The 26054-nt window shown below is 43.0% G+C and overlaps 1 protein-coding gene across 6 annotated transcripts in view; it reads left to right on the top strand.

Annotated features, from left to right (window-relative positions):
- The window catches only part of TRAPPC9 (trafficking protein particle complex 9), a 724494-nt gene that overhangs the window by 449607 nt on the left and 248833 nt on the right, over window positions 1–26054 (top strand). For 5 of the 6 annotated variants that reach the window (XM_030795379.1, XM_030795381.1, XM_030795380.1 and 2 more), the window contains one exon: window positions 18313–18423. In XM_030795379.1, the coding sequence (XP_030651239.1) occupies window positions 18313–18423 (111 nt within the window). Of the gene's footprint in view, window positions 1–18312; window positions 18428–18558; window positions 18572–26054 lie in introns of those variants that run through there. The other variant, XM_030795383.1, reaches the window with a different exon arrangement.

The following is a 26054-nucleotide window of genomic DNA, read 5'->3' as shown; positions in this document are numbered from 1 at the left end:
TGGCACTGCGTGTGGGTCAGTTGAGAGATGAAGCATTGCTGTGTGTGCCGTGAGTGTGTTTGGTGGATCTCTTCCCCCAGTTCCTGGACGCCCCTGCTTCCTGTACACTCAGGATCTCAAACGGCCTTCTTCTTTTTAAATAGCTTTATTGAAATATAATTTACATGCCACATAAGTCGCCCACTTAAACTGTATAATTCAACATTTTAGTATATTCAGAGTTGTTCAGCCATCACAACAATCGATTTTAGAACTTTTCATCCTCCCAGAAAAAACCCTGCACCTGTCGCTGCCGTTCTCTATCCCCCTACTTCCGTCCCTCACCCTAGGCAACCACCAATCTACCACTAATCTACTTTCTGTCTCTCTAGATTTGCTTACTCTAGATATTTCATATAAATGGAAACAACATGTGACTACCCTCTTTCACTTGGCGTGTTGTTTTCAAGATTCTTTTTATTGCCGAATAATTTTCTGTTGAATGGATATATTTTGTTCATTCATTAGTTGACGGACATTTGGGTTGATTGCACTTTTCTGCTATTGTGAATAATGCTATTATGAACATTCGTGTTTAAGTTTCTGTGTGGCTGCATGTTTTCATTTCTCTTAGGTATAAACCTAGAAGCGGAGTTGCTGGATCATATGGTAACTCTATGTTTAAATAGTTTAAGGAGCTGCTCGATTGTTTTCCGAAGTGGTTGCACCATTTTACATTCCCATAGCGTATAGATTTCTGCACATTCTTGCCAATATTTGTTATTGTATCTATCTTTTTGATTCCAGCCATTCTAAATTGTTTCTCTTAAGGGAACATTTAAAAAATGATATTTAAAGTTTATTAATTAAAAAGTTAGAAACACTTATCCTTACTGTCTTCAATAACATAAAGCTTCAGAGACCCTTCACAAAGACTGGGTTGCTTGTCAGTTGATGGGGAAATGCCACCACGTTCCCGTCTGCCACCAAACCTGTTCTTTTTACTTGAATAGCCATGTGTTGACTCAGACTTGTCACCTTTGTCCCCTAGGACAATCCTCCTAATTTATTTCTTGAAAAGTTGTGACAACTTTTCAAAGCCACTTTGCCTTCAATTTCTTCCTTTTCAATTATTTCTCTCAGTAGATGCCAAAGTATTCTAAAACACATACATGACATTTTCCTTCCTCCTTCTCCTCCTTTTTTTTTTTTTTTTTTTTTTTTTTTTTAAAGACAGGGTCTCACTGTCATCCAGACTGGAGTACAATGGTGTGATCATGGCTCACTACAGCCTCAACCTCCTGGGCTGAAGAGATTCTCCTGCCTCAGCCTCCCAAGTAGCTGGGACAACAGGCATGCATCACCATGCCTGGCTAAGACCTTTCCCCCTATTTTCTTAATGTCTTTTAGTGAGTCCCGTCATCGGTAGGTCAAGTTCCACTTCCAGAGCTTGATACCCAAGACTTCCCATGATCTGACCCAGCCCTTCTTCCCTGTCTTCCCAAAACCCACATTTCCTCACTCACGTGAGGAAGGTCCCGTAAGTTCCCCCAATAAGTAGTGCTGATTGAGCTTGAGACCGTTGCAAACACTGTTCACAGTGTCTAGAGAGCCCTCTCCCTAGTAGACCTGCTCGTTTACCCCCAAAACTTCACCAGGCTGCCGCTTAGAATCATACTCAGTGCCTTTGTGAGTGCAGGAGTCACTTCCTTTCAGAACCTTCCCTGACTGGTGCCCACGCTGCTGTGCTTCATGTGCTGGTGCTGTGTGCTGACGTTCCTTCCCCATAGAGATTTCAGTGCCTTCCTACTCTGCAGGTTCAGCTTGCACAGTGAAGCCCTAACCCAGAGAAGGTCAGAGTCCCTGGGTGTCACTGGAGCCTCCTAATAATTCTATAACATAGGCGTTGTTATCCCCATTGGAGGACTGGGGAAACCGACACTCAGAGAAATTAAATGACTTGCTTATGATGTTATAGCTATTAAGCAACAGGACCAGTATTGGAGTAAACTTAACACACTGTGGTCCTTCAAACTCATCATGATGTTTGTTTGTTTAATTGCATTGATTTAAATGTTTTTTAAATTAACATAGAGTAAAATGAACTTTTTTGGTGCACAATTTTTTGAGTTCTAACTTTAATGAGCAACACAGATAGCTTGGTGTATCCATCACAGTCAGGATGAAGAACAGTTCCATTACCCGCAACACTTCACACACTGCCACTTAGAATCATGCTCTGCATCCACCCCTCACTTGTGGCAACACTGATCTATTCTCCATCTCTATAGTCTGGCTTTTCCAGAATGTCTTATAAATGGAATAATACTGTGTGTTCCTTTCTTGGGGTGGCTTCTTTCATTCCGCATTCTGTGATCTGTCTGTGTCACTGAGTCTATCAACAGTTTGATCCTTTTTATTTCTGAGTTGCTTTCCGTTGTACAGGTATGTCACAGCCTGTGGATCCATTCACTGTTTAAAGGACCTTTGGGCTGTTCCCAGCTTTTTGTGATTATGAATAGAGCTGCTGTAAATACTCATGTAGAGTGATTCTTGTGAATTTAAGTTTTCAGTTCTCTAGGTTTAATACCGAAGACTGGGATTGCTGGATTATAGGATGTATTTTTTCACTATTCAACTTTGTAAGAAACTGCCAAGCTGTTTTCCAGAGTGGCAGTACCATTTTTCATCTCTACTAGCAGTGGATAAGTTCTCTGTTTCCTCATCAGCATGTGGTATTGTCAGTTTTCAAAAGATTTTCTACCCATTTTAATAGGCATGTAGTGGTATCTTCCTGTAGTTTTAATTTGCACTTTTTTTTTTTTTTTTTCGTGACAGGGTCTCACTCTGTCACCCAGGCTGGAGTACAGTGGTGCGAGCTCATCTTACTGCAATCTGTGCCTCCCGCGTTCGAGCGATTCTCCTGCCTTAGCCTCCTGAGTAGCTGGGACTACAGGCACATGGCACCACATGCAGTTAGTTTTTTGTATTTTTAGCAGAGACGAGGTTTTGGTTTTTGTTGTTCACAAACATATTCACCATGTTGGCCAGGCTGGTCTCGAACTCCTGACTTCAGGTGATCCACCTGCCTCAGCCTCCCAAAGTGCTGGGATTATAGGCATGAGCCACCGCACCCAGCCTAATTTGTGCTTTCTTAGTGATGAATGACATTGATCCTTTCTTCATGTGCTTACTTGTTGTCTTTCTGGCTTTTTGGTAAAGTACCTTTTTAAGTCTTTTTGCCCAGTGTTTTATTAGGTTATTCGTTTTCTTGATGTTGAGTTTCAAAAGTTTTTTAAATATATTATAGATACAAGTCCTTTATCTGATATGTAATTTGTAAATGTTTTCTTGAATTCCATAACTTTTTCATTCATTTAACAGTGTCTTTCACAGAGATATATTTTTAATTTTAATGAATCTAATTTTCCTTTTATGGATCCTACTTTTGGTTATGCTTTTTTTTCTTTTATGTTTTCTTGTAAAATCGTACAGTTTTGTTTTGCATTTACCTGTGTGTTTTGAGTAACTTTTGTATAAATTGTGAAGTTTAAATTTCTTTTCCTTTTTTTTTTTTGACAAGTGGAATCCAGTTGTCCCAACACTATTTGTTGAATGGATTATCTCTTCTCCGTTGAATTCTCTTCTTAGTCAAAAATAAAATGACTGTATCTGTGTGTAATTCTATTTCTGGACAGTTTATTCTGCTCCAGAGAACTATGTGGATATTCTTTCACCAATACAACACTGCCCTGATTAGTGTACCTTGTAGTAAGTCCTTACTACTATATTAGTGTACCCTAGAATAAGTCTTTACTACTATGTTAGCGTACCCTACAGTAAATCTTTTACTACTAAAATTGGGTGGAATCCTCTAAAACTCTGAGTCCTCAGAGTTTTTTCTTTTATTTTTAATTGTTCTGTCTATTGTTTCTTTGTATTTCCATATAAATCTTCAGATAAGATTGTCTATATCTACAGTGTCATTCTAGGATTTTGACTGGAATTTTGTTAAATCTATGGATTAACTTGGGAAAAATTGATAAGTATATTGCACCTTCCAATCTGTGAGCACTGCATATACTTCTGTTTATGTAGGTCTTTGATTTTATTCATCAGCATTCTGTACTTTTTAGCATCCATATTTTTTGAAGATTAAGGGGTTTTTTTTCTATTAATAGTTGGTTGAGTGTTTTTTTTTTAAATCATGAATGAAATTTGAGTTTTGTCAGATGCTTTTTTGGTATCAAAAAATTTGTTGAGGATTATTGGTACGAAGGGTATTTGTGGTCGTTTTTTCTTCCATCTTTGTCTAGTTTTGGTGTTAGATAATGCTGGCCTCAGAAAACGTTTTGAGAATTGTTTCTTCTACTATTTTCTGGAAGAGATTGTATAGAATTATTTCTTTTTGAAATGCTTGGTAGAATGCATAAGCAAACAATCTGGGCATAGAGATTTCTTTTTCAGAATGATTTTTAAAACAATACATTTAATTTATTTAATAGATATAGGACTTTTCAGGCTACCTATTTAAGTTTTCATTTCTCTAGGATAAATACCTGGGACTGGGATTACTGGATTATATGATGTGTTTCTCACTGTTCAACTTTGTAAGAAACTGCCAAGCTGTTTTCCAGAGCGTTAGTACCATTTTCCATCACTACTAGCAGTGGATAAGTGCTTTCTTGGATGGATTTTTGTAGTTTGTGACTTTCAAGAAACTGGTCCATTTCATCTGAGTTGTCACATTTACATGAGTAGAGTTGTTTGTAGTATTTCATTATGGTCCTTCTAATGTTTGTGGCTGAAGTGGTATTCCCTCGTTTATTTATGATGCTGGTCATTTGTGTTCTCTCTCCTTTTTCCTTTGTAATTGTGGCTAGAGGTTTATCAATTATATTGATCTTTTTAAAGAATCAGTTTTTTAGTTTATTGATATTTTTCTATTTGTCTGCTTTCATTTTAATTAATTCATTTCTGCCCTTTATCATCTCCTTCTTATGCTTCCTTTAAGCATTTGTTCTTTTTCTGGTTTCTTTTTTTATTATTATTATACTTTAAGTTCTAGAGTACATGTGCACAATGTGCAGGTTTGTTACATAGGTATATATGTGCCATGTTGGTTTGTTGCACCCATCAACTCGCCATTTGCATTAGGTATTTCTCCTAATGCTATCCCCCCCAGCCCCTCACCCCCCAACAGGCCCTGGTATGTGATGTTCTCCGCCCTGTGTCCATGTGTTCTCATTGTTCAACTCCCACCTATGAGTGAGAACATGTGGTATTTGGTTTTCTGTCCTTACAATAGTTGCTTAGAATGATGGTTTCCAGCTTCATCCATGTCCCTGCAAAGGACATAAACGCATCCTTTTTTATGGCTGCATAGTATTCCATGGTATATATGTGCCACATGTTCTTAATCCAGTATATCACTGATGGACATTTGGGTTGGTTCCCAGTCTTTGCTATTGTGAATAGTGCCACAATAAACATATGTGTGCATGTGTCTTTATAGTAGCATGATTTATAATCCTTTGGGTATATACCCAGTAATGAGATCGCTGGCTCAAATGGTATTTCTAGTTCTAGATCCTTGAGGGATTGCCACACTGTCTTCCACGATGGTTGAACTAATTTATGCTCCCACCAACAGCGTAAAAGCATTTCTATTTCTCCACATCCTCTCCAGCCTCCATTGTTTCCTGACTTTTTAATGATCGCCATTCTAACTGGTGTGAGATGGTATCTCATTGTGGTTTTGATTTGCATTTCTCTGATGACCAGTGATGATGAGTATTTTTCATATGTCTGTTGGCTGCATAAATGTCTTGTTTTGAGAAGTGTCTGTTCATATCCTTTGTCCACTTTTTGATGGGGTTGTTTTTTTCTTGTAAATTTGTTTAAGTTCTTTGTAGATTCTGGATATTAGCCCTTTGTCAGATAGGTAGATTGCAAAAATTTTCTCCCATTCTGTAGGTTGCCTGTTCACTCTGATGGTAGTTTCTTTTGCTGTGCAGAACCTCTTTAATTTAATTAGACCCCATTTGTCTATTTTGGCTTTTGTTACCATTGCTTTTGGTGTTTTAGTCATGAAGTCTTTGCCCATGCCTATGTCCTGAATGGTATTGCTTAGGTTTTCTTCTAGGGTTTTTATGGTTTTAGATCTTACATTTAAGTCTTTAATCCATCTTGAGTTAATTTTTGTATAAGGTGTAAGGAAGGGATCCAGTTTCAGGTTTCTACATATGGCTAGCCAGTTTTCCCAGCACCATTTATTAAATAGGGAATCCTTTTCCCATTGCTTATTTTTGTCAGGTTTGTCAAAGATCAGATGGTTGTAGATGTGTGGTGTTATTTCTGAGGCCTCTGTTCTGTTTCATTGGTCTATATATCTGTTTTGGTACCAGTACCATGTTTTTCTGGTTTCTTAAGATAGAAGATAGGCTGATTGATTTGAAGCCGTTCTTTCTTATATAATCACTTAATGATATAGATTTTTCTCTAAGTACTGCTTTAGCTCCAGTCACAGAATTTTGATATATTGTATTTTATTTTTGTTCACTCCAAAATATTTTATTTCTCTTGGGGCTTCCTCTTTGAACAGTGGGTTATTTTGAAGTGCATTGATTAAATTTCCAGATAGTTGGAGATGTTCTAGCTTTCCTTCTGCCATTGATTTCTAGGTTAATTCTGTTTTGGTCAGAGAAGATACTTTGTATGCTTTATATTTTAAATTAGTTCAGGATTTTTTCTGTGGCCTAGAATATGGTCTACCTTGTTGAATGTTGCTGTGCACTTGGGAAGTATGTATATTCTGCTCTTGGTGGGTGGAGTGTTCACTAATTATCAGTCAGTATGAAGTGGTTGGTGGCGTTTATTACTTTTATGTCTTTATTGATGTCATGTCTGTTTTCTATCAATTACTGAGAGAAGAGTGTTGAAGTCTCTAATTGTGATTTTGTTCATTTATGCTTTGAGTTTTCTTTTTTCATTTCATGTATTTTGAAACTCTATAGTTAGGTTCATACACATTAATAATTATTGTGTATTCTTGGTGAATTAATGCTTTTATCATTATATAATGTCCCTCTAGGTGTCTGATGTTAATATAACAGCCCAGTATTCTTTTGAATCGTGTTTTCTTGGTATAATTCTTTTACTTTTAACATATCTATACCATTATATTTGGAGTGGATTTATTATAGATAGCATGTAGTTGAGTGTTTTTTTTGTTTGTTTAAATGTATTCTGACAATCTCTGTCTATTAATGAGACTATTTAGGTCATTTATATTTAATGTAATTCTTGGTATGTTTGAATTGAGGTCTACCATTTTATTTTTGGTTTGTTTTTTGTTTATTCACTCTGTTGTTTATTGTTCCATTTCTCCTTTTTAATGTTCTTTTAAACTATTTGATTTTTAAAGCATTGAGCTTTTAACTTTATCTCTTTGTAGAGCTGTTTTAGTGTTTTCTTTAGGGAGTATAATAAGTGCTCTTAGATTTTCATAGTTGACTTAGAAATAATATTTTATCACTTGGTGGAATCTCAAATATAGGCTCTTTTATCTTACCCCTCCTCATGTCTTAGTTGTATAATGTATTAAGTCTGTATACATTGTGTACCCCATTGTATACCCAATGTTATAATTTTAGCTCGTATTCATCATATATCGTTCGTTGTTTTGTTTTGTTTTGTTTTGTTTTGCTTTGTTTTGAGATGGAGTCTCGCTGTGTCGCCCAGACTGGAGTGCAGTGGCATGATCTAGGCCCACTGCAAGCTCTGCCTCCTGGTTTCATGCCATTCTCCTGCCTCAGCCTCCCAAGTAGCTGGGACTACAGGCACCCACCACCACGCCCAGCTAATTTTGTTTTTGTAGTTTTAGTAGAGACGGGGTTTCACCGTGTTAGCCGAGATGGTCTTGATCTCCTGACCTTGTGATCCACCTGCCTCGGCCTCCCAAAGTGCTGGGATTACAGGCATGAGCCACTGCGCCCAGTCCATTATGTATCTTTTAAGTAACTTAATAGGAAATTACATTTAACCAGATACTTAACATTTTTGTTACTCTTTTTTCTTTGGGTTCAGGTTTCCCTGTATTATTATTCACCTTTTGTTTAAAGGACTTTCTTTACCAGTTCTTTTAGAAAAGTTCTAGTGATGACTGACATTCTTAATTTTCCTTTATCTGAGAATGTCTTTACTTTTATTCCTGAAAGATACTTTAATGGATATGGACTTCTGAGTTAACATTCTTTTCTTTCAGCATTTTAAAAATGATTCACTTTTTCTGCCCTCCTTGGTTTTTTATTAGGATTCTTCAGACTTTAGAAAAATTTGTTGTTTTGTTTCTGCTGTGTAGGATGCATTGTCTCCCTGGGTAGGATGCATTGCCTCCCCTGTGTAGGATGCATTGCCTCCCCTGTGTAGGATGCATTGTCTCCCTGGGTAGGATGAATTGTCTCCCCTGGGTAGGATGCATTGCCTCCCCTGTGTACGATGCATTGTCTCCCTGTGTAGGATGCATTGTCTCCCTGTGTAGGATGCATTGTCGCCTCTGTGTGGGATGCATTGCCTCCCCTGTGTAGGATGCATTGTCTCCCTGGGTAGGATGAATTGTCTCCCCTGTGTAGGATGCATTGTCTCCCTGGGTAGGATGCATTGCCTCCCCTGTGTAGGATGCATGGCCTCCCCTGTGTAGGATGCATTGTCTCCCTGGGTAGGATGAATTGTCTCCCCTGGGTAGGATGCATTGCCTCCCCTGTGTAGGATGCATTGTCTCCCTGTGTAGGATGCATTGTCTCCCTGTGTAGGATGCATTATCTCCCCTGTGTAGGATGCATTGTCTCCTCTGTGTGGGATGCATTGCCTCCCCTGTGTAGGATGCATTGTCTCCCTGTGTAGGATGCATTGTCTCCCTGTGTAGGATGCATTATCTCCCCTGTGTAGGATGCATTGTCTCCTCTGTGTGGGATGCATTGCCTCCCCTGTGTAGGATGCATTGTCTCCCTGTGTAGGATGCATTGTCTCCCTGTGTAGGATGTATTGTCTCCCCTGTGTAGGATGCATTGCCTCCCCTGTGTAGGATGCATTGTCTCCCTGTGTAGGATGCATTGTCTCCCTGTGTAGGATGCATTGTCTCCCTGTGTAGGGTAGGATGCATTGTCTCCCCTGTGTAGGATGCATTGCCTCCCCTGTGTAGGATGCATTGTCTCCCCTGTGTAGGATGCATTGCCTCCCTGTGTAGGATGCATTGTCTCCCTGTGTAGGATGCATTGTCTCCCCTGTGTAGGATGCATTGTCTCCCTGTGTAGGATGCATTGTCTCCCTGTGTAGGATGCATTGCCTCCCCTGTGTAGGATGCATTGCCTCCCCTGTGTAGGATGCATTGTCTCCCTGTGTAGGATGCATTGCCTCCCCTGTGTAGGATGCATTGTCTCCCCTGTGTAGGATGCATTGTCTCCCTGTGTGGGATACATTGTCTCCCTGTGTGGGATGCATTGCCTCCCCTGTGTAGGATGCATTGTCTCCCCTGTGTAGGATGCATTGCCTCCCCTGTGTAGGATGCATTGTCTCCCCTGTGTAGGATGCATTGTCTCCCTGTGTGGGATGCATTGTCTCCCTGTGTAGGATGCATTGCCTCCCCTGTGTAGGATGCATTGCCTCCCCTGTGTAGGATGCATTGTCTCCCCTGTGTAGGATGCATTGCCTCCCCTGTGTAGGATGCATTGTCTCCCCTGTGTAGGATGCATTGTCTCCCTGTGTAGGATACATTGTCTCCCTGTGTGGGATGCATTGCCTCCCCTGTGTGGGATGCATTGTCTCCCCTGTGTAGGATGCATTGCCTCCCCTGTGTAGGATGCATTGTCTCCCCTGTGTAGGATGCATTGTCTCCCTGTGTGGGATGCATTTTGTCCTCTGTGTGGGATGCATTGTCTCCCTGGGTAGGATGCATTGCCTCCCCTGTGTAGGATGCATTGTCTCCCTGGGTAGGATGCACTGTCTCCTCTGTGTGGAATGCATTGTTTCCCTGTGCAGGATGCATTGTTTGCTCTGACAGCTTTCCAGGTGGCTTCTGTTCTTTAGCTTTCTGCAGTTTGGTTATATTTCCAGGCAGGGATTAAAAAAAAAAATGGTTTTTGGGCCGGTCATGGTGGCTCATGCCTGTAATTCCAGCACTTTGGGAGGCAGAGGCGGGTGGATCACCTGAGGTCAGGCATTCGAGACCAGGCTGGCCAAGGCAAAAACCCGTCTCTACTAAAAATACCATAAAAAACGTTTAGCCTGGTGTTGTGGTGCATGTCTGTAATGCCAGCTACTTGGGAAGCTGAGGCAGGAGAATCGCTTGAACCCAGGAGGCAGAGGTTGCAGTGAGCCAAGATCGCGCCATTGCACTCCAACCTGGGTGAAGGAGCGAGACTCTGTCTCAAAAACAAACAAACAAAAAATAGCAACAACAGCAAAAACAAAAAACTTTTTGGGTTCTGAATCTGTTTATGTCGTTTGCCAGTTTTTTTGGGGGATGTGGCCGTTATTTATTTAAAAATGGCATGTTATTTTCTTCCTTGTTTCTTAGTCTCCTGTGACATCATTTTTCGAGGTTTTGTTGTCCCATAAGAGTGGTTTTTTTTTCTGTTTTATTTTCCCCTGTTGTTTCCATTGGATGATTTGTTAATCTATCTTCACATTTACTTGTTTAATTCCTTACTGATCCCAAAAACACATTGTATGATTTTTATTTTACAGTTGATAGAGTTCCCCCACCCCCCCACCCATGGTCTTGGAATGTGATTGTTGGTAAATATTGCATGTACACTTGGGTTGTATGAGTATTCTGCTGCTTTTGGGTGGAATGTTCTCTGAGTATTAGTGAGATCTGGGTGGTCAATGGTAATTTTGTCTATCTTATATTCTTTCTGATTTTATGTCTACTTGTCCTCTCAGTTACTAAGATAATTCACCATCTGGTGAATTTTTCTTTTTTTCTTTTTTTTGCTTAAGTTTTTCTGGTTCTTTTTTATATCTTCTTTTTTGCTGAGATTTTCCATCTTTTCACTTGTTTCAAGTATGGTCACTTCTTGGAATGCATTTAAAGTCTCTTTCTAATAAGACAGTCATCTTGAAGTTATTGTCTGTTACTTTTTCCTCATGACTTGATATTTTCTTGGTTCTGTGTTGAGTTATTTTAGATCGTATTCTGGGCATCTTGACTATAATATTGGGAGGCATTGAGGTCTTGTTTGAATACTGAGGAAAATGTTGGTACTTTTTTTTTTTTATTTTAAAGCAGCGTACCTTTTGCAGGCTGTGCTGCAGTTCCAGTTTCAAAGCATTTGTGGTGCTCCTTGGATCAGCCGCATGTGGGTGCCCGTCGGCATTCTTGCCTGGAGATCAGTTATCAAAGCCCGTGGTTTGCCCTTGAGGGTCTGATTCTCTCAAGCTCAGCTCCCTGGTGAGCTTAGGAGTTCATGCTTGACTTCGTCTGCTCTCTGAATCGATCTCCTTTCTGAAATCTTCCCAAGTGACTGGGGGCTCCTATCCCTGTGTGCCTGCTACAAAGCCAGAATGTGAGCTTCCCCTTCTGTGTGTCTACATGGAGGACTGACTGTCCAGAGGCACAGAGAAGGAAATCAGAGTGATGCAAACTGGCCCCATGGTTTTGGGACCTCAGCTCTTTGGGTCAGTGAGGTGGTTTGTATGAGGGAGGTGTGTGAGCCTGTCCCGCCAAGACTGCTCTGATGTCATTATCTCCTGTGGTTTGCTTTGAGGCTGGGCTGAGAGAAAAGGGAAGAAAAAAGGGAAAAGACTCAGGGATTCTCCTACTGTCTGTGGCCCTTCATGGTACCTTTTCCCACTTGTTGGACCAGGAAGAGAGGCTGCCCTTGGAGCTCTGTCAGGCCTTTCATTTGAGGCCAGGTGGTACTGGAGAGAGATGCAGCTCACTGCCAGTTCAGAATAACTTCAGTTTCTGGCTCCTACTGTGATCCACCTTCTAACATTTATTTTTTGAGTCTTCATCTTCAGCTCAGTGCATTCTATGATTTATAGTTGCATTCAGTGGGAGAGACAGGGTAGATTGTGCTTACTCTATCTTTTCTAGAATTGGAACTCACCGTTTTTTTTTTTTTAATACAAACCAATTCATGTCACTCATCTGCTTGAAACTCTCAAAATAGCTTCCCGTTATGCTTGGAATGAAATATGAATATTTCCCCATGACCTTTCTTCTGTTTTTACTCCTACACCACTCTCTGCTTGTTCTGTTCCTTGATCACACTGGGCCTTACGATTTTTGCTTTAAGTGCTCATTCTCTCTGGAAAGCTGTCCTCCGGGACCATCACATGATTGCTTTCTTGTCATTGGATTCCTAACTGAAACATCATTTCTTCAGGGAGGCCCTTGTTTGCCATCAGATCTGAAGTCATTTTAAAACATCCATGTTAATGTCAAGAGATTCACTTAATTTTTAAAAAATATTTGTGTCATACGTCTTATGCCCTGCCTCATATAGTAGCCCACTTTTAGACTAGCTATTGCCATGGCAACCAAATTTATGCAGGTGTCACCTGACAGCACCTTACCATAGCCGTCCTGAGCATCTCTTGCTTTCTGGAATATTCTAACTGCCTTCTCTGAGGCTGTAGGTTTGGGTGGCTATGGGTAGTCTCTCTGCACAGTGCATGGATGAAGTGTGAGAGAACTGACCCCTCTGGGGAAAAGCTTGACTAGTGAGGGAAAGAGTTGGGAGAGCAATTATTTCCTCTTCTGTGCCTCAAGCACACAGTGTGAAGCGCAGTCCCCTTGGCTCCACAGAAGGATGATTGAGCCCCAGCTGCCCACAGGGCCGCCAGCTCAGCGACGCACAGTAACGTGCCCTCTGGCATCGCCTTCTCCTCTGCTGGCCCACTCTGCCTACTCTACATGCTTCCTGGCATCCCTTACCTAAGCACTAGCTCTGTGCAAACCCTTTCCTCAGGCTCTGCTTTCTGGGGGGATCCCAGGCTAACACAGTATTCTAAGTGACTTTAAAAGTAACTTTTTATAAGACATTTCAAGTGTAAGAAACATAAATAAAGGTCTAGGAGGTATCAATTTATCTACCATACAGACTTGTCCATTTTTAATATTTCAGTATATTATATTTGCTTTTATGTTTTTAATTTAAAGAAATAAAAATATGCTGTTAAAGCTCTGTATATTCTTCCACGCTGTGTCTCTTGCTCTCTTAGCATGAATGACTACTCTTAAATTTGATGTTTATAGACAATATCGAGTATTTTAAAACATTTTAAAATTTGATGTACATATATGTTGTATATCTTCTGCAACTTATTTACCCAGCAGTTTTAATATGAGATTTGTCTGTGGTGGGGCATATAGTTCTTTTAAATTCATTGTCACCTCTGCATAGGTTTCCATCATTTAACTCTACCATTTTATGTCTGTATCTACTCTCCAGTTGACGTGCACTTAGTTAAAAGGAGTTCTTTACTTTTATAAACAATGTTGCATTGAACACTTTTGAATGTGCCCTTTTACCAAACTCTGAGTTGATCCAAGATAGGCAGCTACAAATGGAATTGTTAGGTCAAACTCTTTTTCTCTCTGAAGGAGTTGTACCAATTTGTATCCCTACCAGCAGTGACAAGAATTCCTATATTTCCTGTTGATCTATAGCTTGACCAACTCTTGGTACTGGGACACTTTAAAAATATTTCCAATAGGTTGGGTGAGAAATAATACTCTTGGGGTTTATTTCCATTTCTCTAACTACTAGTTGGATTGAGCTTCTGTTCCTGTTTATTGGTCATTAGGTTTCCCCTACTTTAAATTGTTGATTCTTGTCCTTTGCTTGATTTTCTATTGGGTCATTTTTTTCTTATTGATTTATAGGAGTTCTCTATAAATTCAGAATTCAAATCCTTAGTCAATTTAATGTGTTGCAAATGCCTGTGAAAAGATATTTGCAACACATTAAAAATGAAGCTTGTCTTTGCTTTGGTTTTTGATGTTTTTCATTGTACCAAAATTCTTAATTTTAATGCAGCCAAACATTTTATTCTTTTCCTTTATATTTTATATGTATTGTAACTCATTTGAGAAATCTTTCTTTTTTCTAAGGTCATGAACTATTCATCTATATTTTTTCTAAAGATTTTTAAATATTGTTTGTCTATATTTAGCTATTCATTCTGTTTGGAATTTATTTTTATATATGATGTGAGGTAGGGATCTAATTTTCTGTGTCCCTGCATAGTCATTTTTCCCAGCACTATTCAGTGACTCTTGTCCTAATTAATCAACACCACCAGTACAGTCATCTCTCTAGTTTCCTTATATTCATGGGTCTGCTTTGTAGCTATCTTTTCTTTCACTAATGTATTTCTCTGTCACTGCCCCAAGTGCCTCTGTCTTCATGATTACAGCTTTACAACAATTCCTGACATCTAGTAGGCCAGATTCCTTCCAAAAACCTCCCACATCATTGTTTTAACAAAACCCTGTTGGGATTTTTCTTATTGAGTTGCATTGAGTTTATAGAAATTTGGAAGAGATAACTTCTTTAAAAATATTAAGTCTTTCCATCTTTGAACATAACGTGGGTTGAGCATCCCCAAACTTGAAATGCTCCAAAATTCAAAACTTTTTGAGCACTGACATGATGCTCAAAGGAAATGGTTATTGGAGTGTTTTGCATCTCAGATTTTTGGATTTGGGATGCTCACTTGGCAAGTATAATGCAAGTATTCCAAAATCTAAAAAAAAAACAAAATTTGAAGCACATCTGGTCCAAGCATACTCAACCTGTACATCTTTACACTTATTTTTCTTCTTTAATATTGTTCCATGAATTTATAATTTTTTACATAAATATTGTGTATATATTTTGTTAGAGTTATTTCTACCTGTGTTGTGGACTGTGTTGCTATTATAAATGTATTTTCTCAAAAAGTTTGTCTTGTAATTGTTTTTAGTTGATGTGTATGACTGGTATTGATTGTATGTCTTAATCTTTTATTCAACAATCTTTTTCAACTTTTTAAATAATTTTATAAAAAATGACGCAAATTTTATTTTTTAAAACAACCCCATCAGTCCTGCCCTTTTTCCTCACAAAAGTATAATAGCCATGAATGTAGGGATCTTGTCTTTTTCATTCAGTTCCTCAGGAGGTATTTGTTGGATGAAATACTTAATAAAATCTCCAATTTGGGGCTGAAGAAACAGTGCCCACTCACTATATCAGAGTGGTTTTATTAATATGTAACTGCTGTCTTTGCTGAAAAAGGGCTTCTTTTTTTCACCTGGCAGCCTGGTGTCCCACACTCAACCTGACTCCAGATTCCCAAAATAGCTGGGCTCCTCCATGCTGCTGGGACTTTGTTCCCTTGTCTCTTCTAAGCCAGGCAAACGTGTCTGTCCCCTTCAGAGACTCGCCCTGGTCTCAGCTCTTCCGGGAAGCTTTCTTAGATTTCCCCATAGTTCAGATAGATGTGTCCAGAAAAAAAAAACAAACCCAAAAAGCAAACAAGAATTAAGGTAAACCGTATGCTCAGAACATCAGCCTTAAAACCAAGCATCCAAAGCCATATGGAAAGGTACACAGATAAATGACATTATGATGGCACAAACCACTGCTGCAGTCTGGGAAAGGAAACTTATGAATAACAGATAGGAAGCCAAGCTCCACCAGTACATCATCATGTCAACAATTAGAAGAAATAGAAACACTAGATCCAGACGCCCCCACACTCAGACAGTGAGTCAGAAAAAAGAAGAGCAAGAGGACAGAAACGCATTGTGTATCGATGCTGCTCATTCCTGTGCCGTTTCCTAAGCACTCTATTCTGTGAGTGAAAACAAAATATATTTGAACCTTTTATTCCAGGCTTTTAAAAAATCACTTCAATTTTCCTCCTCTGATAAATGTTTTAGGATTTCCCTTTTCTGATGAAAGATTTTGCTGTGATTAAAGATTTCATGAAGTTATGACAACAGAGGAATAGATCTTCATTCTCGGAAGCTCATTTTTCTGTGAGCTGAGCGAAGAGGCCTCTTGTAGGCAGCTGTCAGAGCTAATGAATGTTTTCCAAGCGCCAAACCTCTGGGGAAGGCAGCCCCACCCAGAAAACCCAGACTCAACTGATGGGAGCTGTCATCTCAAGGTGTGCGGCACCCTGTTGACGCTGTGCTACATGATATAAATGGTGACATGTGGCTGGGTGCCGTGGCTCACGCCTGTAATCCCAACACTTTGGGAGGCCTAGGCAGGTAGATCGCCTGAGGTCAGGAGTTTGAGACCAGCCTGGCCATCATGGTGAAACCCTGTCTACTAAAAATACAAAAATTACCCGGGCATGGTGGCGGGTACCTGTAATCCCAGCTACTCAGGAGGCTGAGGCAGGAGAATCGCTTGAGGTGGAGGTTGCAGTGAGCCGAGATTGTGCCACTGCACTCCAGCCTGGGCGACAAGAGTGAGGCTCTGTCAAAAAAAAAAAAAAAAGAAAAAGAAATGGTGGCATGCTCCTGCTTTCTGCCTGAGAGCAGGTCACACGCCCATGTTCTGAAAAATTGATATTTCACAGATGCCCTGTGGGCTTTTGACCAAGTTCTACTTGTGTGTGCATGTTTATGAGAGTGTATATGTGTGTGCGTGAACTTCTGGGCCTGTCACTGTACCCCCTGTGCCTCAGTTCCCCTCTCTGGAAATTGCCGAGGACATGTGTGGCTTTGGAATGAATAGAGGTCCACATCTATTGGGAAAAGCCAAAGGTTTCGAGCTCTGCATCCAGGGCCTTGGGCATCACAGCAGCATGCCTGTCCTCTCTGAGCCTCCGTCTCCAGTGCAGGGGGCTCCACGGACTACCCCCGAGGCTGTGGACAGTAGCACGCCTGTCCTCTCCTGAGCCTCCATCTCCAGTGCAGATGCGGCTCCACGGACACCCCCGAGGCTGTTGTGATGAAGTCACAGGCGATTGTCCCTTTCCTTTGACCGGACTTTCCTTTAACAACCAGCAAAGCCTTGCCTCCCACTTGGAGAAATACATTTGAGAATTCAAATGCCCTTTGGAAGGCCATGTTTTGAAGTCACACTAGGCTAATAATAGTGACCCAGAGCACAGATCTTTTTCTCTGTGTTTTCTCCCCCCATGGAAACTGTTTACCCTGCTCTTCCAAGAAGAATGGCCTCTGCTCAGTTGCTGTCATCTCTGTCTGTCCTGTCGTGGGTGCAGCCATCCACTGAGCTCAGCAGACATTTATCGATGACCTGTTATGTGCTGACTGTGATACTTGGTGTCTGAGATACCGTATGAGTTTTCGGCAAGCATTCAACTGTGATGTTAACCTATCAGATGGTGACGGACACAGACGGCGTGTGTGGGGTTGATTTTTTCCACTTTGTACATGGAGCTCGCACGGCTAGAGAGAGGGCGGCAGTGCAGGGCTGCCACGGCCACCCAAAGAAGTGACTGCTGTCAAGCACCTCCGACCCTGCTCTGCCATCCACAGTCTGTGGTTTTTGTCCTCAGTGTCCCTGATGGTTACTGAGCTTCTGAGCATCCTGCTTGCTTCTAGGGAGGAAGGAAGGGGAATGAGGAAGGTGGAAGGGCAAAAGCCTTCTCCTCCCAGGACATTGCATTTGTATTTGGGAAGGAAAGTCTCTAGGGGACTGTGCCTTACTGGCTAGAGCTTCACCACGTGGACCAGCCCTTGCAAGGAACAATGGGAACTTGAGCATTTTACTTGTCACCTTTGGAGGAGAGGAAACAAATGAGTAGAGGCTTCAGAGGGTGATGAGTAAACCCCCAGCGTCTGCCCCAGTTCTAGAGTTGCCCTCATGGGAGAAGCTCGCGCTGAATGTGCACACACACACAAGCAGGACACGCGTTGCCACGCTTCAGGGCCCAGCGTGGAACCTGGTAGCTGAAGATGCTGGCTTGGACACAGCATCCTGGAATGGCACTGTATGCCTGTGTTTCTCTGCAGATGATCAGACTTCAGAGTCAGGTGTTCCAGTCATCAGTGTATATCGAGGTTTGGAGAATTCGGGTTACCTTCCCAAGGCCACTTGGTTGGTAAAAGGCATGGCTGAGCTGTGAGCACATGTCCCCAGGACCCTAGGCCCAAGGTGGAACTGATGCTTACACCCACTCCTTAGAGTTCACACTCGTGTTCAGAACCAGTCTCCGTAATCCTCTGAGCCTGGGAGCACTTGGCATTTTGACTTTGCCCCTCTTAAGTGGTGGGAAGTCTTTGGAGAGGAGAGAAAGGGAAACTCACTCCTCTGTGGCTGTCAGAGGATTCTGAACTTTCTTTTGTCTTTAACGCAGTACCCGGCAGTGTCACCTCCTCCTGGATGTCTTCAACTCCACCGAGCACGAGCTGACCGTCAGCACCAGGAGCAGCGAGGCGCTCATCCTGCACGCCGGCGAGTGCCAGCGGTAAGTGTCCCATAGACCCTCGCGCCGCCGCAGGCCACCCTCTGCCTTCACCACCCTGCTTGGGAGGGTGTGGAGATAATCCACCCCGAGTCCCCAGAGGATGGGCAGTTTGTCTCCCTTTCAGAGATACTGTAGTGACTATTCAAGTTTGGTGGGAGAATCTGGAGTGGTTTTAAATTAGAGCTAAGTGCAAAGTAGGTAAAGCCGGATGGCGTCTGAGGAAGTAGCAACGTGTGCTTTCAGAGCCCACATTTGAGGGCCCAGCAGCATCTGGGCATCTTCGCTGTTAAATTCTTAAGAAAGTAGTATCTGGGCTGGGTGTGGTGGTTCACGCCTGTAATCCTAACACTCTGGGGAGGCCAAGGCAGGCGGACCACCTGACATCAGGAGTTCGAGACCAGCCTGGCCAACATGGAGAAACCCCATCTCTACTAAAAATACAAAAACTACCCCGGGCATGGTGGTGCATGACTGTTATCCCAGCTACTCAGGAGGCTGAGGCAGGAGAATCGCTTGAACCCAGGAGGCAGAGGTTGTAGTGAGCCGAGATCGATTGTACCACTGTACTCCAGCCTGGGCGACAGAGCGAGACTCTGCCTCAAAAAAAAAAAAAAAGAAAAAAAAGAAAGAGGTGGTATCTAGAAATATTTGGCATCAGTTTGGGAACTGCATGTCAGCATCAATAGGAATTCCTTTGAGGAATTAGTGCTACAGAAAGACAGGCAAGGCTCAGACCTTCGGGAGGGGAGCACAGTCACCGAAGCCCAGTCTCTGTAGGGCAAAGAGAGGCGGCACTACCAATCGCTGGCCAGGGTCAGCCTCAGGAGACCCCTGGCCCGGCAGAGGTGAGTGAGGAGCTGATGCAGAAGTGAGAGCTGGTCAGGAGCGAGGCCAGGGCATGCCCGGAGGCAGGTGGAGCTCAGTGACTCCTGGGTGATGCTGTCCTTCCATGGCAGAGCCCCTCAGTGGCCCCTGACCCACTCCCCACTCAACCTCCCTCCATACTAAGAAGCTGTGCCTCCAAGCCCAGCCTGGGTTCTAGGGACATACACTTACAGATGGAATTATAGATGGAATAATATTTTTATTTTTAATTGCTAAAGACTTCAAACATACAGAAAATAACTTAGAAACTGGCATACCCACATCCTAGATTTTGTTTTATTTGCCCCAGATCTTTCTCTCTCTCTCTCTGCCTCTTTCATTTGTTTGAAGGAAATAAAATGTTTTTTAAAATAGCAACATTAACATTATCAATCAGTGGTGGAATGTAAGTCCAAACCACGATGAGACAGCATGACACACTCATCAGGATGGTTAAAAACAGCACCAAATGTTGGTGAGGGTGTGAAGCAACTGGAACTCTCATGCCTTGTGGGTGGGGATATAAAATAGTGCAGCTGCTTTGGAAAAAGGTCTGGGGATATCCTATAAAATTAAATATACACTTACCCTTTGCCCAGCTATTTCAACCCTAGTTATTTATTTAAGGATAATATAAAACATATGGTCACAAGAAGACCTATACAACGTTCCTAGCCAGAAAATAGAGGTCAGGTGTCCATTACAGGAGAACGGACAAACAAATGGTGGTGTTTTCTTACAAACGGAATGGTGCAGTACTCTGCAACAAAAACGAATGAATTACTCCTACACAGAACAGCACAGGCACCTCTCAGGAACAGGATGCTGGGTGAAAGGAGCCTTACCCAAAGTGCATATGCCATGTGATTCCATTGATATGAAATGCTGTAGGTTGCTGCAAAAGTAATCACAGCTTTTGCCATTATTTTTAATGGTGAAAACAGCCATTACTTTTACACCAACCTATAGAACAAGCAGAACCAGTTTATGATGGAAAAACTCAGAACATTGGTTCCTTCTGGAGAGATTGGAACAGGATTTGATCGGGAAAGGGCATAAGGTAATTTTCTAGGTGATGGTCATGTTGTATACATCAGTAGGGTTTTGGGTTACACACGTGTATCTATTCGTCAAAACTCGGCAAATAATCACTTGAGATTTGTACATTTCATGATGTATCAGCTTTATGTCAGAAGGAAAAACTAAGGCAGTGTTGAGCTCTGTTAATGATATGCACACTGGAGGGTTTGGGGTCGGGGAGTGATATCTACAATAGTCTTCGAGTTCTATAAAATATCTGACAGATTAATAGATGGGCAGATGAACACATTAGGTGCTAACGCAAATATAGTATAATGTTAACAGTAGCGTCTCTTAATGGGCATATGGGGTGTTCAGTGTAAATTTTTTTCACCTTATATTTGAAATTTTTTAGAAGAAAATGTTGGGAAAAATAAAAGTAAAAATAGCTAAACTCTCCTCTTCTGCCCACCTCATCCCATCTTCTTTTCTCTTTCCTTCCTCTTTAGGGTAATTTCTTTCTTAGAGGTGATGGTATCATTTCATATCCATGTTTTACTACTTTATTGTGTAGACATATATCCCCAACCAAACATTATTTTGAGAGCTTGTTTGTTTGCTTGTTTGTTTTTTGTTTTTTTGATACAGAATCTTGCAGGAGTGCAGTGGCACAGTCTTGGCTCACTGCAACCTCCACCTCCTGGGTTCAAGCGATTCTCCTGCCTCAGCCTCCTGAGTAGCCGGGATTACAGGCACCCGCCACCACACCCAGCTAGTTTTTGTATTTTTAGTAGAGATGGGGTTTCACCATGTTGGTCAGGCTGGTCTTGAACTCCTGACCTTGTGACCCGCCCACCTTGGCCTCCCAAAGTGCTGGAATCACAGGCAAGAGCCACTGGGCCCGGCTGAGAGTTTTTTTTTAATGACGTAAGTGGTTCCATATCATATATGTCCTTTTAAAACTTTAAAAATCAGCATTATTCTTTGGAGCTAAACATAAATGTAGTTCTTTCATTTGAACTGCTATTAATATTTCATTGTGTAAATATGCCACTTTATTCATTTCCATGCTAATGCTCTCACTGTGAGGTGGCTTCCAGGGTATTCATATTTAATATGATTATTGTTAATGACATGCATGAATGTCCAGCCAGGCCCTGCAGCCTTGTAGCAGGTCCTGTTTGGGCTGCTGGAAGCTAGAGATTCAGTGGCTTGGGGGGCATTTATGGCCTGTCTTTGAGAGGTGCCAGGAAACCCTCCTTCCCAAGATCCCTTGGACAGGACTTGTCACTTGGGTGTGGGTATGCGCGTGGGGCTGGTGTATGCTTCTGTGTGTATGAGCCGTGAGGGCTGTGGCTGGATGCTGCGGCACCTCAGGTTCCTCAGGATGAGGACAGGTGCCTTCAGGGAGCATTGAGGCATCCTCTGGGGTCTACGCCTTTGGCAGTGCTGGGTCCAGTGCTGCTGCATAGGGAACTGTTGGCCCTCGGATTGCTCTTTCTTGTATAAATACCTTGATGTAGTCCAAGATCCCAGAGAACATAAATCTGGTCTTCTTATGACACTAGTATAAGACACTTTAAAGAAATTATAAATTGCTAAGCTTGTCCTGTATAGTAAGCTTGACTCATTCTTGGCAATGCGAGGCTGAGGACATTAACAATCCCAGCTGCAAATAATCACAATTAGTCTTGTGCTTCAGGCTTTTTTGTTATTAAGTTTTTGCTTAAATTCTCATTTCTGAATGCTTCTAACTCGCATATTCTTTTATTTATTCATAAAATATTCATTCAATAAATATTGATACTTTAGCAATTTGCTGTGTGGTAAGCCCCGTGTCAGGCTTCAGGCGTGCCGTGAAGAATAAATAAGGGCCCCTCCTCGCTGGGGATTGGCAACGCATTGGGACAAGTGTCTAACCCAGCCAGAGCAGCTGCCCTTTTCTGCCTGACAAGGGCATCTTGCTGTCCCGGGCTGGGTGGGAGTGGTGGGTGAACTAGAGGTCATGAGGTTACGTCCATCTGGGAAGTCATCTTAGGTGCTCCGCCCGCTGTGCCCACTGCTGGGGACACCCATGAATCCATGCAACTCTGCCCTGAGTGCCTGTTTGTGAGGCTTGAGCCCTGAGCCCTAGAATGCATGATTCCCTTCCCCTCCCTTTCCCAAACCTCTCTCAGTGCCTCACCAGCCTCCTGTGGGTCAGATGCACACTCGGCTTCCATGGAGGGGTTGTGCAGAGCAGTGCAGGTGGAGGAAGTGGAAATGGCTGTACCTTACTTCGCAACGCTGGACAGCACCTTACAGACCTCAGACCTGGTCCCTGTCCATCCAGGCTTTGTGTCTTGAGTATCCAGTTCCTTCCCAGAGTCCTGAGCTGAACCCCTCTCCTGGCTCTCCCCTTCCCCTACGAGGAGGCACCCCTGCCACCACCCCCCCCGCCCCCCACCCCCGGGCTGTGCTAAACCTAAAGAAGCTTCCTCTGCCTGCGTTTTGCCCGGAATGGGGAGGACGTGGGCTCTGCCTGGAGGTGCAGGCAGTAGTCGGGCTGAGACTCCAGCTTCATCTCTACCAGCGGGAGCGGAAGGTGGTGCTCTCACTGCTACCTGGGAGGGAGGCAGGTGCACAGAACTTTTCTGTGCAAGATAGCACAGCCTACTCTTAAAGGAAGAGCCAGATTCCTGGAATTAACATGGCTTTGATGCTGCCGTTTGCAGAACCGGCATTCAAAGGTGGCCTGCAATCTGAGAGACCAACCCCAGTTAGATAATTGTGGTGCCTGCCGCCTCTCCTCCCTCCTAGTAGGAAGGGGTGATCTCATCTCACCCAGTGCAAGAGCTATGGATAGAAATGTGTCCCCAACAGCACGAGGAGGAGCAACATGCTTCCTGGGGGAAGAGAGGATGGAAATAGTATTTACCGAGCACTTCCCATATGAAGTCACATTCAGTCCTCATAATATTCTCATGTGGGAACAGTGTCCTCATTTTATAGATAAGCAAACTGAGTGGCTGATCAAAGCCACTTTGTGGAACCCTGTCTGTCTGACATCCAGGCTCTGCCCTGCTGCTCCACACACCAAGGGGAGACGATGCTGGAGCCACGCTTGGCATGGTGTGAGAGAGGCCAGGGCGGGGGCAAAATTCTGTTGATTTCCCACTTTCTGCTCTGTGCAGCCTTTGGTAAGTTGGGTTCAGGATTGTAAAGTCCAGCTTCACTCAGCAGAAGAAAGGGTGAGATGGAGAAGCAGACTGGGCCTTTGATGTCCAGGGTGTTCATTCATTAATTCACCAAGTATTTCCTGTGTATCTCCGAGGTGCCAGGCCCTGCTGGGAGTGAAGCTGCTGAGTATGTGTGGTGCTGCCTGTGTTTTCACTACACTTATATTTAGGTATGGAAGAAAAGGACACAAACAGGCAATTGTTACACAGTGTGAGGAGAATGCAAAGCACATAGGAGGGGGGCCTAGGACTGGGGGGCCAAGGAAGGTGGCTAGGAGGGCTTCCTGGAAGAGGTGATGAGAATATGGAAATGCTGAGCTGCTATAACAAAATACCATAGACTGGGTGGCTTATAAACAACCGAAAATTATTTCTCATGGTTCTGGAGACTGCAGGTTCAAGATCAAGACGCTGGGCAGATTCTGGAGGCTGCAGGTTCAAGATCAAGACGCTGGGCAGATTCTGGAGGCTGCAGGTTCAAGATCAAGACGCTGGGCAGATTCTGTGGGTGGTGAGGGCTCAATTTCCTGCTCCATAGATGTAGGCTTCTCACTGTGTCCTCACATGGTGGGAGGGGCGAAGGGTTTTTCTCAAGCTTCATTTAGAAGAACACTGATCCTAATCACGTGGATTCCATCTTCATGAGCTGATCACCTCCCTGAAGCGCTGCCCTTTAATATAATCACCATGGAGAGTAGGTTTTCAGCATGTAGATTTTGTGGGGCATAAACATTCATTTACAGCACGACGTGACAAGTGAGCAGGAGGTGGCCAGGGCCAGTGTGCCAGGGAGAGCCGTGCAGGCAGGGGGAGCAGCATGGTGGAGGGGAGTGTGGTGGGGTGGTAAGTGTGAAAGAGGTGTTCATAGACTGTGAATATTAGAGTTTTTAGAAATTAGCAATGCCGCTCTTACCATATTTCTTAGCGAGATCTTGTTAGTCTCATACTTTATGATGGAATATTGAAGCGACTGGATGTAGAAAGTACTTTTTCACCTTCCTAATTTCTCCTTTAAAAGGTCCTTTGGAAATTAGTGACTCATCCCTCAGCTTGTGAGTTTCTGTGGCATGTGTGATACATCAGTTCTGTAATTAAGGACCATTAGTTAACCTGGCTTTTGCCAGATGTGATTTGTGATGCTTGGTGCCTGGTGATTCTGTTTCCTGGGCCCCATGCCTTGGTCATGACATTCAGAGCCCTGTCCCCAGTCGAGCAGCTGATCTGTATTAACTTGCATTTCTACCCCGGGGCGGTGTTGGGAAAGACACCACTTTCATAGGCAGTTCTACAGGGAGTGGGCTTTGCACTCATTTTTCCCTATGAGTAAAAGAGGTCGAGACCCACCAGGGGTATGCAGTCAGTTGGAGCTGGAACCGGGCTGCTGAGCACCAGCCACCTGTTCTCCACCACCCGCCTTACTGTGGGAGTTGCCCATGGTTCCCTAGGCTGCGTCCCCAGAATTGGCCTTCCCTCCTCGTCCAGTTTCCATGCACAACCAGAAACAGTGGATGTCTCTCCTTAGTGGAACCACATGAATTTTCTTAAGAAAATACAGTGTTGGCAGCAGCAGGAGCAAATTTACTGGAAAATTAAGATATGATAATTGTGGGTTTTTTGCTTAATTATCAAACCATTGAAATTAAATTTCATGACAACCCTCATGTATGCATAAACCTCTTTATAATGTATGATAATAGATGTTATCTCATTACATGCTTTAAGATGCCCGGCTCTGTCCCCCTCGCTCGCTGCAGGGACACCGCATTTAGAGGATGCAGTGGACCTGGCACCGAAGCGCCCAAACGCTGCGGCTGCTGGGGATATTGACTGCCGGCAGGATCTGAGCAGCCAGCTCTGGCTGTGTCTTGATAGAGCACCCACATGGATCATGGCATGGCTTTGCTGCGAGAGGGGCAGGGAAGAGCTCCACAGGCAATGGCCAACCTGGGGGCTCCACAACTTCTCCTCGAGGATCCTTGGAGGAAGTGGTTTCTGGGCAACCCCATCTCCTGGGGGTTATGTGGGTGCTGCACATTCCTGTTTATCCTAGCCCAGAGCAGCCCCCAACTCAACTGTCTGGCTCCTCCTCTCGCCTGTGTCTTTTTGTTTCTTCTTTAATTCCTTCAAACATTCCAAAGAACCTTGTGAATCATCAAAGTGATGCTTAATCGTGTGGAGCCCAGTCTTCTTGCAGGTTGTTATTGAAGCTTATTTATACTGTGTTGGCATTGCTCATCCCTCTGTGTTCCTTTGCAGTCTGAGTTACAGATGAGTTTTTGTGTGGATTTTCTTTGTACCTTGTTTTTCAGTCTGAAAGGAAATGAGAGTCCCTCAGAAATGTAATTTCTAGAAACAAGGAGAAAGCATCCTGATGTGCCCTCATCCCTTCAGCTGATGTGGGGAGATGGAGGCCCGCGGTCAGTTAGTGAGCCCGTGGCAGAGGCCTGCTAGAGCCTGGGCTCTGGACTCCCTGGCCAGAGCTGTCTCTGCAACCCCCACTGGCTCCACTAATGAGCAGTTTTTACAGTT

The sequence above is a fragment of the Nomascus leucogenys genome, chromosome 16 (assembly GCF_006542625.1).
Source record: "Nomascus leucogenys isolate Asia chromosome 16, Asia_NLE_v1, whole genome shotgun sequence".
NCBI lineage: Eukaryota > Metazoa > Chordata > Mammalia > Primates > Hylobatidae > Nomascus > Nomascus leucogenys.
This window is presented reverse-complemented; position numbering and strand designations above follow the sequence as displayed.